At 50.0% G+C, this 14,371-nt stretch overlaps 1 protein-coding gene across 1 annotated transcript; it reads left to right on the top strand.

The window, feature by feature from the left end:
- Positions 1-1,104: 1,104 nt before the first annotated feature.
- MKS1 (MKS transition zone complex subunit 1) lies at positions 1,105-12,823 on the top strand. The gene is made up of 17 exons (XM_054647255.2): positions 1,105-1,257; positions 1,330-1,543; positions 2,335-2,490; positions 2,887-2,984; positions 3,149-3,277; positions 3,603-3,707; positions 4,420-4,528; positions 5,442-5,498; positions 6,415-6,457; positions 6,922-6,984; positions 8,030-8,100; positions 8,865-8,928; positions 10,399-10,506; positions 11,030-11,163; positions 11,850-11,932; positions 12,023-12,120; positions 12,569-12,823. Exons 1-17 carry the CDS (start codon positions 1,160-1,162, stop codon positions 12,673-12,675), a joined length of 1,737 nt encoding a protein of 578 aa, XP_054503230.2. The 5' UTR covers positions 1,105-1,159; the 3' UTR covers positions 12,676-12,823.
- The last annotated feature ends 1,548 nt before the right edge of the window (positions 12,824-14,371 follow it).

Genomic DNA, 14,371 nt, shown 5'->3' with positions numbered 1-14,371 from the left:
GAAGATCAGGGACAGACTAGGAAGGAGGTCAGAAATACCCCAGAGAGGGGCAGGTTCAGGTGGCTCCTTACACACAGGTGTGGGCCTGGAGCTTGGAATGCTGAGGTCCCTCAGCATTTCCATGGGGCTGTTGGTTTGGGGGGCTTTGTCCTGGGGCCTCCTGTGGAGGGATGTGATGGATCCCCCTTCACAGACAGGCTGTGTGTCCCTCACATGGGGAGATGCGGGAGACCCTTCCCTGGAGGCCCTGGGACCCCCTGAGGGGCTGTGGGGACCCTCACACAGAAGGACATGGAGACCTCCCTATGGGGGTCGTGAGGACCCTCAAACAGAGGCTGTGGGGAATCACCCCAGGGGCCGGGAGCCCTCACACAGAGGGGTGTGTGGGACCCTCCCTCACACGGAGGGGTGTGTGGGACCCTCCATTACCCAGAGTGGTGTGTGGGACCCTCCCTCACACAGAGGGGTGTGTGGGACCCTCCATTACCCAGAGTGGTGTGTGGACCCCCACTCACATGGAGAGGTGTGTGGGACCCTCCCTCACACAGAGTGATGTGTGGGACCCTCCCTCACACATGGAGGTGTGTGGGACTCCCCTCACATAGAAAGGTGTGTGAGACCCTCCCTCACACGAAGGGGGGTGTGGGACCCTCCATTACCCAGAGTGATGTGTGGGACCCTCCCTCAGACAGAGGCTGAGGAATTGCTCCCAGGGGCCGGGAGCCCTCACACGGAGGGGTGTGTGGGACTTTCCATTACCCAGAGTGGTGTGTGGAACGACCCCTCACGCGGAAGGTTGTGTGGGACCACCTCTCACACACAGTGTGGTGTGTGGGACCCTCCCTCACCTGCAGGGGTGTGTGGGACCCCCTTCACACAGAAGGGTGTGTGGGATCCTCCCTCACACGGAGGCTGTGGGGAATCACCCCAGGGGCCGGCAGCCTTCACACAGAGTGATGTGTGCCACCCTCCCTCACATAGGAGCGTTTGTAGGACCCCTCCTCACACGGAGAGGTGTGTACGACCCTCCCTCACACGGACGATCTCATCACGCGCAGCTTTGCGGGCTCCGTGCGCAGAGCGGGCCCGGCTGTGCGGGAGGCTCCGGCCGCGCGGGGGCGCTGCCCGCCCGTGCACGCCGGTTTCCCGGAGCGCGGCCATGGCGGGCGCGGCGCGGAGCGGGGGTAGCGCCGTGTGCCGCTCCCGGGACCCCGCCGTGTACCGCTCCCGGGACCCCATCCGCAACCTGCGCCTACGGTGAGCGCCTGCCCGGCCCCGGCCCGGCTCCGCAGGCCCGCACAACCCTGACGCTCCGCTCCTTCCCCGCAGGGTCCGTATCCAGCGGGTTGCGCCGGCCGGGCCTCTCCTGCCGCGGGTGCCGCCGCTCGCCGGCCCCGAGCGGCCGGGCCGGGCCGACCGCGCCGCCGATGCGGGAGCGGTGCCGCTGCAGGTTACCGGGGGCTCTCGCGCAGGCGCCCAGCGACCCCCGGAGGACGAGGAGGAGGAGGTCGAGGTGGGGTGGCAGGAGAAGCTCTTCAGCCAGGTGGGTGCACGGAGAGGGGGGCGGGAGGGACTTCGCGGAATGGGTCAGATCGGAGGGGGTCACGGGAATATCCAGTCTGACTCCCCTGCTCAGGCAGGGACCCCAGAGCACGCTGCTCAGGCTTGTGTCCTGGACTGTGGCTTTGAAATACCTCTAGTGAGGAAGATTCCACGCCCTCTCTGGGCAGCCTGGTCAGAGCTTGGTAACGGCACAGGGAAGAAGTTCTTCCTTGTGTTCAGGTGGAACTTTCTGGGCATCAGTTCCTGCCCGTTCCACTTGTCCCATTTCTGGTCCCCAAGGAGCAGAGCCTCATCCATGCACTGTGCCCTCCTTGCAGACACTGACAGACAGGGATGAGGTACCCTCTCAATGTCTCTTCTCGAGGCTGAGCAGCCCCAGCTCCCTCCGCTTTTCATTGTAAGAAAGGTGTTCATGATGAACTTTGTCACCCTCTCCTGAACCTGCTCCAGGAGCTCTATGTGTCTCCTGTCCTGTCCAGAACTGAACAGGCTTGGGGGAGCTTCCTGACACCCCTTTTTGTGCACCTCAGTGTGGGATTCCTTGTTTCAGGGTGAGCTACAGTGCCCAAAGCTTTCCAGGTGGGCATCAGTGGTGCTGCTGGCTGCCACATGCCTGAGCAGTGTTGGAGCTGCTCTGGAGCTTGGTTATTTGCTGGTATTCCCAAAGTGTCTTGTCTCTGGTGTGGCTTTGGAAAAAAGCTGAAAAACGTTTGTGGCTTTTCCAAAGCTGTTGAAAGGCAGCTGTTTGTGCTTTACCTGTGGTGCTGTCAGTTTGAGGTGGATCTGTACCTGAATGAGTCAGCCTGCCAGACTCCCCTGGACTGGCAGTACCATGAGGAGATCCGGAAACTGGAGAAGGCTGGAGGTCGGAAGAACAGTCGCATCTTCACCTACACCGACCATGACCGATTCACCAACCTAGAGGAGGTACCAGCTCTTAGTTACTCTGTGTCTGTCACAACTTCCAGTCCTACTGCAGAGGGAGCATTTCTTGGTTCTCAGCTGGGCAGATACCCTGAGTGCAGGAGAACACACTGCTGCAAAGCAATTTCCCCTGGTGCCCCAGACCTGGGGTGGGATGTCCTTGGTTCAGAGTGATGGTCAGGACAGCCAGAGGGACTTGGCTTTGTAGGAGCACTGCTCTATAGGAAGCTTGCTGGGTGGAGTGAGCTGTATTTTGTCACCAGAAAAGTGAAGGAATTCTGCAGTCATTTAGCAAGTTGTCCTTGCACATGGTTGTGTGCATATCTGTTCCCTCCTCTAAGAGGAGAGCTGTGTTTGGGAAAGATATCCAGTTCAGCTAGATCCTGTCTGTTGTTCCAGCTCTGCCAGAAGGTAACTGACTTGGATCACGAAGAGCCATCGTATCTGGTCGAGAGGATGGCCAATGTGAGGAGGAGAAGACAGGACCGTAGGCCTGTGTGAGTTCAAACTTGGGCTTGGAGCTTGTTCATGCAGGTTTCATTGTGCCTGGTCTGTGGGAGCTGGTGGCTTGTGCTGTATCACACATGTAATCCAGCTCTGTGACTCCTCATCATGGTGGGTTTGAGGTGAGCTGTGACTGGTGCTGTTCTCTTGTTGACAGAGAAGCAAGTTCTCTGAAGTCAAAAATCATCACCTGGGAACCTTCAGAAGAATTTATAAAGAACAATCATGTTATTAACACACCTGTCCAGACCATGTACATCATGGGGGATTTGGGACCTTATGGGAAGTAAGTAAAATCCTGAAGTGATCATAATTTTCCAAAAGAAAATCCATCTTTCCTCCTTACTCAAAACTCCTGTTTCTCTCATTAGTTAAGGGGGGAGAATTCCAAGAGCTCAGTAAATTGCTCAGGGCTGCAATTTCTTTCTTCCTCTTTCTTCAGTTGGGAGGTAGCTGAGTGTGTGCATCCAAAAGGCTTCTAAACCAATGTAGGAAAGTGTGTATGTGTTCCCTTCTGTACCCCCAAGTTCCTTTACCAGCTCTGGTGTTCCAGAGCAAGAGAGTGTCCGTGTTCTCTGTTCAGACTGTGTTTTCCTGGTGTCCTCCTTCAGGCTTGGTCAGAGGGAGTACGAAAATGTGCTTTGCACGATCAAGGTGGATGGCAATGGGGTGATCACAGTGAAGCCTGACTTCACTGGCACCAAAGGAGCTTACCGGTGAGTGGAGCAGGGCTGGGACCTCTCCTGGGACTGGGGGCTGAAATGGCTGTTTCCTGCTCACCCTTTGGGCAGGGGATCAGCACTTAAATTGAGAAATATTTCATTTATTTCAGAGATTTCTAGGGAAATATTATTGTGTGCTTACGCTCAGTATCACTGTGTGTGTGCTGTGTGGGGCTTTGGGGCAAATCTCTGGGGATGCAGGTTATCATGGAATCATGGAATGGTTTGGGTTGGATGGGACCTTAAAGCCCATCTCATTCCACCCCCTGCCATGGGCAGGGACACTTTCCCCTAGCCCAGGCTGCTCCAAGCCCTGTCCAACCTGGCCTTGGGCACTTGCAGGGATGGGGCAGCCACAGCTGCTCTGGGCAACCTGTGCCAGGGCCTGCCCACCCTCAGAGGGAAGAATTTCTTCCTAATACCCATCTAACCCTGCCCTCTGTCAGTTTAAAGCCATTCCCCCTTGTTCTATCACTACATCCCTTGTAAAATTACGTTATGCATGTGGTGGATGCAAGCAAGTCTTCCATTTTGAGGGAATGATGCTGGCAGGTACCTGGGAGTGAGGAGAGGGCTGTGAGTGCCCTTGTGTCACTGCACAGGCTGGGTAGAGGGGACACTGCTGGCTCAGGAGGGCCCCATTGATACCTGTGCCTATTCTCTGCATAATGGGGGAGTTTTTCCCATGTGTTCTGGGGCTCTGCAGGATCGAGCTGGATGGAGAGAAGCGAGAGGTGTGGGAATACACCATTGAGAATGCATCTGCCCAGGTGCAGCCAGAGGAGGAGGAGCGTGAGCAGCGTGTGTTCAGAGAAGTAAGTACTGCCCATGGAGCATATTCACTAATTCTGAGTAACAGAGGCAGCTCAGATCATCATGGAGATGGAACTGCTGGTGCTCTGCACACCTGAAGGGACAAATGTCACTGCCCTGAGCCTCATCATGCTCAGGGATCTGAGTCCTCAGATGGTAGTAAGTAAATGTAGTCCTCAGATCCCTCATCATGCTCAGGGATCTGAGGACTACAGCAAATACTCTTTGCTTCATCCCTTAAAGAGACCTTGTCTGTAGTCCTGCCTCTGGCTGCAGTGCTTTAAGGAGTGAGAACTGATGCAAGACCCCACCCAACTCCATGCCTTCCTAGTGTCACCTGCCAGTGTTTTTCCTTCCCTTTTGAGCAGTGGGCAAATCTTCCTCTTGCTGCCTGTATATTTATTAAATGATGTCTTGTTACCTGTAATGACCCAGGATACTGGGATGCCATTTCACATCTCAATTTTTCTGAATTGCCTTTTTGTCTCCTGACAGTTTATGAAAGTACTTTTTGGTTTAGATTTTTACTTGTGCATTTCCTTACTGGTTTTGTGGTCACCAAGGAAATCATGATTTCACTACACTGATCTCTGCCTGGCCATTTTCTTGGAATAGTTTGTACCTGTGTTTTTCAGATATCATTTAAGGTCTGATTCTTCAGAGCTTCTTTTCCCTTAAAACTGACCTAGGAGAACCAAAGCTGAAGTTCTGTGCAGTGTTAGCAGTTATGCATCAGTGTTCTATTAGATATTTATATTCTCCATATTTGTTGTAACAACCCTGCATATGCTAAGCCTGGTAATGACTTGAGTTTAAATTATATACAGTTTAAGTTTTGCAGTACATCACAGCAGATATAATCAAAATGCCACTCTTTTTTGTTGTTGTTGTTGTTGTTGTTGTGTGTGTTCCCAGCTGTACGGGCGGCACAGGGATTACCTCAGTGGGCTCGTGGGCTCAGACTTTGAAATGGTGAGTTCAGAGGCACTGGCAGGGACTGGAGCTCTGTGTCTTTGGGGGTCTGGTGACCTGGCTCACACAGTTTGCACTTGCAGCACAGTCTCCAAAGACTGTTTTGCTCTGGAGGGGGGTTGGCAGCTTTTACCTTGTGGCTTCAAGCAGAAAACTGGGTCAGAAGGGACAAGTGGCAGAGGAGTTGGGGTCTGCAGAGATCCATCCTGCCCGTTCAGGGCCTGCTGAACACTGCAGTCTCTGTGAGGCTGTGCAGTGCCTCAAGGCCTGTGATTCTAGTACTTTGAGAAGGAAGGAGGGTTTGTGCCTTCAGGGACAGTGGTTGCTGTTAACTTCTTCAGTATTAAACAGCTCTATGTGCCACTTTGTGCAAATAAACAGCCCCTCAGACTCTGACTCATGCAGTTTCCATTCTCACTGAATTATCTAAACTGCAGTCTTTTTTTTTGCTCAAATATTGTTTGACAATACAGTGAATACAAATCAGTGAAATACAATACAAAACAGTGAAAGTTGTGTTTTCCAGTACTTTGATAGAGTGTCTCAGTGCTTCCCCCTGCTCCCTGACCTTGGTCAAATGTAGGAACATGACAGAAGCAGGACTGTGATTTCTGCAAGTGACTTCTCACTGTGTGTTATATCAATCTTGGCATCTATAAGAGACCTGTTTACAGAACAGCAAATTCCTGCAGGCTGGGCTTTGGGGCGTTTGGTCTCTTTAGAGCCTCTTTCCAGAGGGACTGTTCACTTCTGGAAGGGATAGGACAAATCATGCCTCCTCCCTGGCCAGAGCAGTAAATCATTCATGTCCAAAAACCTGTGAAATACCTGTGTGAGATGCTGTTGGGAAGGAATTGTTGAGGTTTCACCAGTGGTTGGTGAGCTCTTTATCTTTTTTATCTGCTAATTTTTCCAGCCTCTTCCTGGTACTCTGAGACTTGTCGTGAATGGAGAAATAGGTGAGTTCTTATTCTAAACAGAGCCAGTGTGGGTGTGCTAGGATGGCTGAGGGTATGATCCAAGGATTTTTGAATCCCTAGATTCAGGAGGCCCTAGAATCCTTTACTTCCTCCTTCTCCTCCCTGTTTCCTGTAGACCAATCCCTTCAGAGGCATTTACAGGTTGAAGGTTACAAATGCTGTAGCTGTTCTAAGAAAGCATAGATCTGAAAAAAGGAGAGCAGATTGCTATAATATCTATTAATTTCCCAAAGAAACCAATTAAATGTGTGAACTCCCTCATCTGGCTAGTCTGGAGGAGGAATCTTCGCTGTGGGTTATCTCCTGTTACTTTGAAGGCTTTTCCTAGCTTTCTGCAGTAACTGATTTTCCTTGAGGTTATTGGTGGTGGCTCTCCCAAAAATCTACAGTGAATGCTGGAAGAATTTGTATGGTTGAAGCTGAAGTTCATTCTCTCTCCTCAGTTTCAGCCCAAGGCTATGAGTATGACAACCTTTATGTGCATTTCTTCCTGGAGCTGCCTGACCGTGAGTATTCACATTCCCAGCCACATCACAGCAGCTGAAGAGGTGAAACAGGCTTGGGCTGGTTCATCAGACAAGCTCTGCTGGGAGTCAGCAGAAATTAATGTTGAGTCTGGGATCTAGTTAGAGGCCTTCAGAGCTAAAATGGCAGAACTCAGCTCAGGCTGGGAGGTAGAGGTGGTGGTGACCAGTCTGTCCAAACTTTATTCCTTATCTTGCAGGGAGCAGCCTCCCTGTGCTCCCCACCACAGTGACCTTGTCTGATTTCAGTGCTTGCCATCATGCTTTGTGCTGATATTAACATATTAAATTTTGATGGATAAATAAGGTTCCCAGCACTTTCATGCATATCCTGCTGCATGTTTAATTCTCCTAAAGCTATGGCTCTGCCTCCCCTCTCTGGATATATCTGTCAAGATACCACTTCTGCTACTCAGTACATTTAGATAAGGCTCTGCTTTTCTCTTGACCTAAATTGGTTCTTTTCATGGACAGTTCAGGGTGTTCTAAAGAGCAGTGCCTGCAACAGGACAGGGAAAAGTCATTTGAGGAACAGCTGAGAGAGCCTGGGGAAGAGGAGGCTTAGGGGGGGACCTTCTCTCTACAGCTCCCTGATAGGAGGGTGGAACCAGGTAGGGGTCAGGCTTTGCTCCCAGACAAGTAACAGGACAAGAGGAAACAGCCTCAAGTTGCACCAGGGGAGGTTCAGGTTGGACATGAGGAAGAATTTCTCTGTGGAAAGGGTGGTCAGGCATTGGAAGGAGCTGCCCAGGGCAGTGGTGGAGTTCCATCCCTGGAGGTGTCCAAGGAATGGCTGGATGTGGTACTCAATGCTCTGGCCTGATAGACAAGGTGGGGATCAGTCACAGGTTAGATTTGATCATATTGGAGAGCTTTTCCAACCTTACTGATTCTGTGATTCTGTGAATGTCAGGGTGGGTGATGTTACTTTTTACCCCAGTCATCAGTCATCACATTCCCCTTTGAGCTGCTCTGGTTTGTGAGTTTGGCCTCACCCCAAGCCTGCATCTTCTCCTGTCCCCTGCAGGGTGGTCAAGCTCCCCGTTCCAGCAGCTCTCAGGAGTGACACAGACCTGTGCCACCAAGGCAGTGGGCTGGGTAAGGACACTTTCAGACCTGCAGAGCAATTTGAACAGGCAGTTTCTGGAGTGGAACATGTGTAACAAACTACAGATATATTCAGCAAATGTTCTGAGTTGGGGGCTCCTTTCAAAACCAGAGCATGTTTGGGATTCTCTTTATTCTAATTATGCTTGTCATTTTTTCAAAGATCCAAATTTCTTTCACTTTCTCCAAATAAAACTGAATCAAATAAAACTACTCCCAAACATTTTCTGGAATCTCACTTTTTTATTCATTCTTGCTGACTGATTGCCTTTGGAGCTTTGATTTTTATGTTCTCCAATGCTCTGAGTTAACCAAGCATTGTTCCATCTTGCCTGGGGCAGGAATGTGCAGAGACTCTACGTTGATTTTGAATTTTATCAGCTTTTTAATTATTTTATATGTTTTCATATTACAAAAATAGTTATCATACAGCATTTTAGTAATACGATTGTTTGAGTTACTCTGCTTGGCTTGGTTCCTGTAAAGTTTGAGGCTGCCCTGTAGTTATGCAATTGACTGAGTTTTCATTTGAGGTGTGTCACTCCCCTTTTCCATTATTTTCAACATCCTATTCCATTGACATGGCACTAGGGAATGTATGCAGGTCCCATGTTTGTTAGTGGGATGTAATTAATCTTTTTGGGCAGCATCACCTGCCTTCTACCATTAGTTCCTTTCTCCCAGCTCTCTCTGCCCTCTGCAATGCTGGTGATGAATTCTCCAGGAATCTGATCTCCACCCTGTTCTTTTTCTAGGATAATGTGGCATACTTCTGCTACCCCTTCACTGTGGACATGTTTTACACCCAAGAAGATGAAGGTGTGTTTCCTTGTTACTCTGAAAGCCTTTGGTCCCACTGTAGCTGTCATGCTGTCTGTCCTGTTGGAGATGAAAGGATAGAGGGAAATGTTACTGGTTCAACAAAAGTTCACCCTGTCACCACCCAGCCCCTGGACATATCCTGTGTTTGCCCAGGAATCCATTAGCATTTTTATGGATTCATTGATGTTGCCTTGTTTCTAGGCTGTAGGCAGTTTCATCCAGTTGGAAAACTGCTTGGCTCTTGGCTTGTCTCTTTAAACCTGGAGTGCAGGGCTGTGTTGCTGTGCCTGCACAGAGCCCTGGGATGCTGCAGCTGGAGAACCAGGCAGCTTTTTTATACACAGCTAAAACTCTCTGCTGAGTCTTACATTTGTAGACGTGCTCAGTGACCTGTATAATCCCTAGATAGTTCATGTCACTTTGAAACTTCAGCTCTATTTTAAGCTGAGCTTCTGCCTGTTCCTGCTACTTCTTCACCAATCCTATTGCTCTGTGGATGCAATTGCTGGGGACAGCACTGTGGCATGCCTTGCCACTTGAATCCAATGTACACTTTGGATCTGGGTATTCAACCAACACTAATGAATTTTCAGACTAGAAGAAACAAAATGAGTTTGTTTCACTGTGGAAGAAAGAAATGCTTGGAGAGATGTAGGAGAATCCAAGTTAATATTCCCCCAATAACAGTGGGAAAGGTCAGAGATAAACAGGTTCTGCTGTTTGACTTCAGATCATTCCCAAAAGATTGTCTTGACTGCTCAAAGATAATTGACAGCCCAGTCTGGACTTGCTCTTAAAGAATTTTCCCTAATTTTTATCTTCAATAATTCTGTTTTCAGCCTCAGATCTGAGGGTTCAGCTTTTACAGGGGAAACTAATAATCAACCATAAATCTTTGTTAGTCATTGTAGAAGAAATACAGAAAGGACTGTGGTGGAAGGGTGCTGGAGTGTGTTCAGAGAGGGAGCAGAACTGGAGGAAGGGTCCGGAGCACAAGGAATAGCTGAGGGAGCTGGGCAGACTCAGCCTGGAGAAAAGGAGGCTTGGGGAGGACCTTTTCACTCTCTACAATCCCCTGACAGGAGGGTAGAGCCACCTGGGGATTGGGCTCTACTCCCAGAGAGCAAGGGGCAGGACAAGAGGAAACCTCAGGCTGCTGCAGGGGAGGTTCAGGCTGGACACCAGGAGGGATTTCTTCCTGTGATGGGTGTCAGGTTGCCCAGAGAGCTGATGGAGTCCCCATCTCTGGAGGTATCCAAGGAAGGACAGGAGGTGGCACTCAGTGCTCTAGTCTGAGTGACAAGGTGGGGATTGGTCACAGGTTAAACTCAAAGATTTTGGAGGTCTTTTCCAAGCTAAATGATGCTCTGATTCTTTGGCTTCCTACTAGTGGAGTTGGGCATTTAGCATTCTTTTTCTCACTGATAGTCTCCTTCCCAAAGCTGTGACCTGCTCCCCATCTTGCAGACAGTCTCCCTCAGTGGCCTGTTCTCTACTTTGAGGTCCTATCCCTGGATTTCTGGCAGAGGTATCGTGTGGAAGGATATGGGTCCTTGGTGCTGCCAACATCTCCAGGTAAAGCATCCTTGGGACAATTGTGTTAATTGTCTGGGAGAATGAGTTGAGTGGTTCCTCTTGGGCAGTGATTCAGGCAGTCCCAGGGACTTGGTGTACTCAAGGGAGCAGTCAGCTGTCTGGGGTGCAGCAAAGAAGAATATGAGGCAAATCTGGAGCTCCTGCCCTTGATCCTTTGATACTGCCATCACAACCTGTGGTGTGATAAAGCTCTGGGTGATGCTGTGCATCCACCTGTACAATGGCAGTAACCCTCTGTGTTCCACATGGGATCTGGAGTGACCCCTGTGTGTTATGGGGAGATGCTGCTGTTGGGCAGAGGATACTTTCAGCACTGGCTGTGTGACTAGAATGGGCTGACTCAATGGGAACATGCTTCTAGAACATTTCTGATACTGTGCAGTGTTTCCATTTCTAGACAGCTCTGGGTTGGGTCAGCAGGTATTCACCTGCCTTTGCTGCCCTCTGTGACTGAATAAATCACAGGTCACAGCAGCTAAGGTGTCCTCTTGTCCTGGGCCAGGTGTCCACATGCTCACCATCCCTACCTGGCGTCCCGTGGGTCTGGGACCTGTTGCTGAAATGAGGAGGTTTTTCATTGGGGGATCTCCTGAGCTGGAGGACTTGACCTACATCCGGATACCATCGACCTTCAAGGTGGGCTCAGCTGCAGAGTAGCCTCTTGCCAGGATGTGGTGCATTTTGTTCTTGTGTTCAGGTGTCCCATGGTCAGCCTGGACCAGATTTGAACAAGGATGAGCTGCTGGTCTTGTCCCTCTCACTAAAGAAATGTCTCCTCTGTGAGTCTTGTAATCCTGAACAGAGGAATGAGCAAACACTGAGGCAGAGCTGTGCCTTCTGAGGGGTGAGCAGCTTAGAGAAGTAGGGGAGCATGGGCCAAAGCCTTGTCTTGCCTCTGCCTATACAGTGTTTGTCAGGTCAGCATTTGGTACCAGCTGTAGACTGCTCCTGGGTTTCTGTGAGGAATTTGGGCTGTATTATGCCTGGAACAGCTTCCTGAAGCAAGAAGCTGATGGGTGTGAGGCAGGTAGAAACTTCATGTTCTTCAGTAAGTTGCAGAGGTGGCTGCTGGTGTAATGAGCAGGGTGATGTTAGTGGCAGCTGTGTGTGGGAACAAGCCCTGAAGCAGCTGTTGAAGCCCTGCCCCAGCACTGCACTGTCAGCTTGCAAATGTTTAGGTCCTGCCCTCAACACAGCCTGGAACTATGTGCCCTTCTTTCCAACCTTGCAGGGAAGGGAGTACTGTGCCCACAGGAGTTTGTGCTCTGGTGGAACATGTTTGTTTTCACTGTGGGTTGCTCTAACCTGTGCCATCCCTGCAGGGAAAGCGCTTGAGCCGCTTTGGTTTCCGGACAGAGACCACAGGGAGCGTCACCTTCCGGCTCTGTTGCCTGCAGCAGTCCAGGTGAGTGCAGCAAAGGGAGTGTGAGCTCCATCAGCTCCATCTCCTGTGCTGCTTTTGGCAGCCCTGACCTGCTGGTGTGCTTCTGTGCAGAGCCTTTCTGGAGAACAGTGCCCTGAGACAGCGCATGCAGAGTGTGCTGGACCGACTGGGAGGCTTCAGCCAGCAGAGCTCTGTCTACAATGTTTTGGGTAGGGCCTTCAGTGTCATTCTGTCTTGGTGAGCTTTGGCTCCCTTTTTACAGAGTGGGCAGGATATTTCAGGATAATCCATTACTGTGGGAGTGGTTCCCCACCCTGTGAGCTCTCAAAGCCCATGGCAGAGGTTAAATGTTTTGCTCTGAGCTGGAAAATTTAGGAGGCATCAGCTCTGAGCAGGCAGGAGGGATAATCACTGTGTGAGGGCACGGCCTGGACTGGGCAGGGCTGGTGGCACTAAGGCACCGGCTCTCTCTGATTCCATTGTGGACAGAAATCAGAGAGCAGCAGGTGGAGCAGCACAGGTGCTTTGGAGGTGTAACCTATTCATAGAAAGTAGGATCCTGCCCCAGGAGAGATGATGTTCACTGAAAAGACACATCCCTCCCCTTCCCCGAGGCTGTCTCATGCATTCTGGCCGGCTGTCACCTCTGTGTTGCAGAGGCTTTCCAGCGGGCACGGCGCCGGATGCAGGAAGCGCGGGAGAGCCTTCCCCAGGACCTCATCAGCACTTCTGCCTCTGCTCTGCCCCAGCCACTGGAGCCATGAGCCTCACCTCTGCTGCTGCTTGGAGCACTTGGCATCCTCCCTCCAACACAAGCTCCCCCCCCTCAGCAGGAGTCCCAGTGCTGGTGCCTGGAAGCTTCAGAAGCCCTTCCTTTGTTGCTTTCCTTGGATGGGAGAGAGAGCTTGCAACACCTCCAGACCCAGAATTTGCATTTCCATGGGTATCTGTGGAAGGAGCCCTGTTTTTCAAGGCCCTTTGTTACCAGGCTCTAACATACAGCCAGTTTTTCTCATTTCTTCTGAAATACTGGCATGGAACCTGTGAACCCTGTAACACCTTTTCAGGGATTGAAAAGGAAATAATGAGAAAAACTGTAAATTTAGTTTTCTTCTTAGAGAAGAGGGTGATGTTGAAGGCCAAGGCATGGATGCTTTTTGAGATTAATGGAATGAGTAGATGACTTCTTGAGAAAATTAAAATTAATAAAGTAAATTAATAAAAGTAAAATTAATCCATCCACCTCTACCTTAAGACTGATTCATTCCTAGAGAGAGAGCTCTCTGCCACATGTAATACATGAAATTAAAGCAAAAGAAGATAGATGGAGAACTGGACAAAAGGATTACATTCTGCATTTTCTTGTGTGCTCATAAGGTCTGGCTTTGCAGTGGTGAGCAGGAAGTTTCTTTGTTCAGGAACACAATTGAAAACACACCTTCTCCTTAGTTCACCACAGAGCTTTGGGGGTTGGAAGGTTTGCAGACAGTGAGAGCAGTTGATAACATTTGCACAGCAGCTGAACTTTGAACTGTTCAAGCTGTTCATTTGAGGTTTGATATTTGTTGGTGGTTCGTTGTTGCATCTCTGATTGCAGAACACTGTGGTGCTTCCTGGGAAAGCTTGTGTTTACCCACTCTTTACCAGTTTCTTCTGTTATTTTCTCTTTTTCTTTCCCCTATTTTTATTTCTGTCTCAAGTTCAGAGGAACATTGCTCCCTGCAGACTGTCAGTGCTGTGCTGGTTTGTGCACAAGTCACATTTCCATGTGTTTTCTGTTCCAAACAAAGGATGGGAAGAGAAATCTCAAGCTCAGACCATGCAGGTTTGAATGTGTCTTGTGAATTTAGGATGCAGAGGCAGGATATGAAATATGAATTGGCCATTCTACTTTTGCTCTGCACGTTCCTCCTTCACAGGGAACAAGAGACTCGTGGTTGCAGCCGTGTGTGGTTATTGGAACATCCCCTTATTCCCTGGTGCTCCATTATTTTCTTCACTCCCTTCATACCCTTTTGAGGTTGTCCCAGTCTTCAGTGAGAAAACAAACCCTAAGAAGGAATCAGCAACTCTCAGAGTTTGTTCTTCCTTGACCTTTGCTGTAATTCCTAGATCTGTCTGGCAGCTTGAATCTATCTGGCAGTTGCAATCATAAGTGGACTTTTGTTCACCTTCCTTGCCTGTTGCCCCTCATTTTGATGGAGGAGGCTACCAGGATGTGTTGGATGATGCTGGCCTGTGCAGCAGAGCAGTGTCCTTGGCCTGGAGCTGGGTGATGTGCCTGCTGCTGATGTGAGCACTCTGGAGGTACCACATGTGGTGCTGGAGCAGCAGAACTGATCTCTGTGTTCTGTCATGGTCTGTGGTGACTGACCCAGGAGGAAAAGCATTCTGTGAGTATGTAGCACTTGTTATCTTTTCATTTTAATCATTATTCATGTTGTGGCCTTGTGTGTTTAT

This window comes from Agelaius phoeniceus, chromosome 20 (genome assembly GCF_051311805.1).
Source record: "Agelaius phoeniceus isolate bAgePho1 chromosome 20, bAgePho1.hap1, whole genome shotgun sequence".
Classification (NCBI taxonomy): Eukaryota; Metazoa; Chordata; class Aves; order Passeriformes; family Icteridae; genus Agelaius; species Agelaius phoeniceus.
This window is presented reverse-complemented; position numbering and strand designations above follow the sequence as displayed.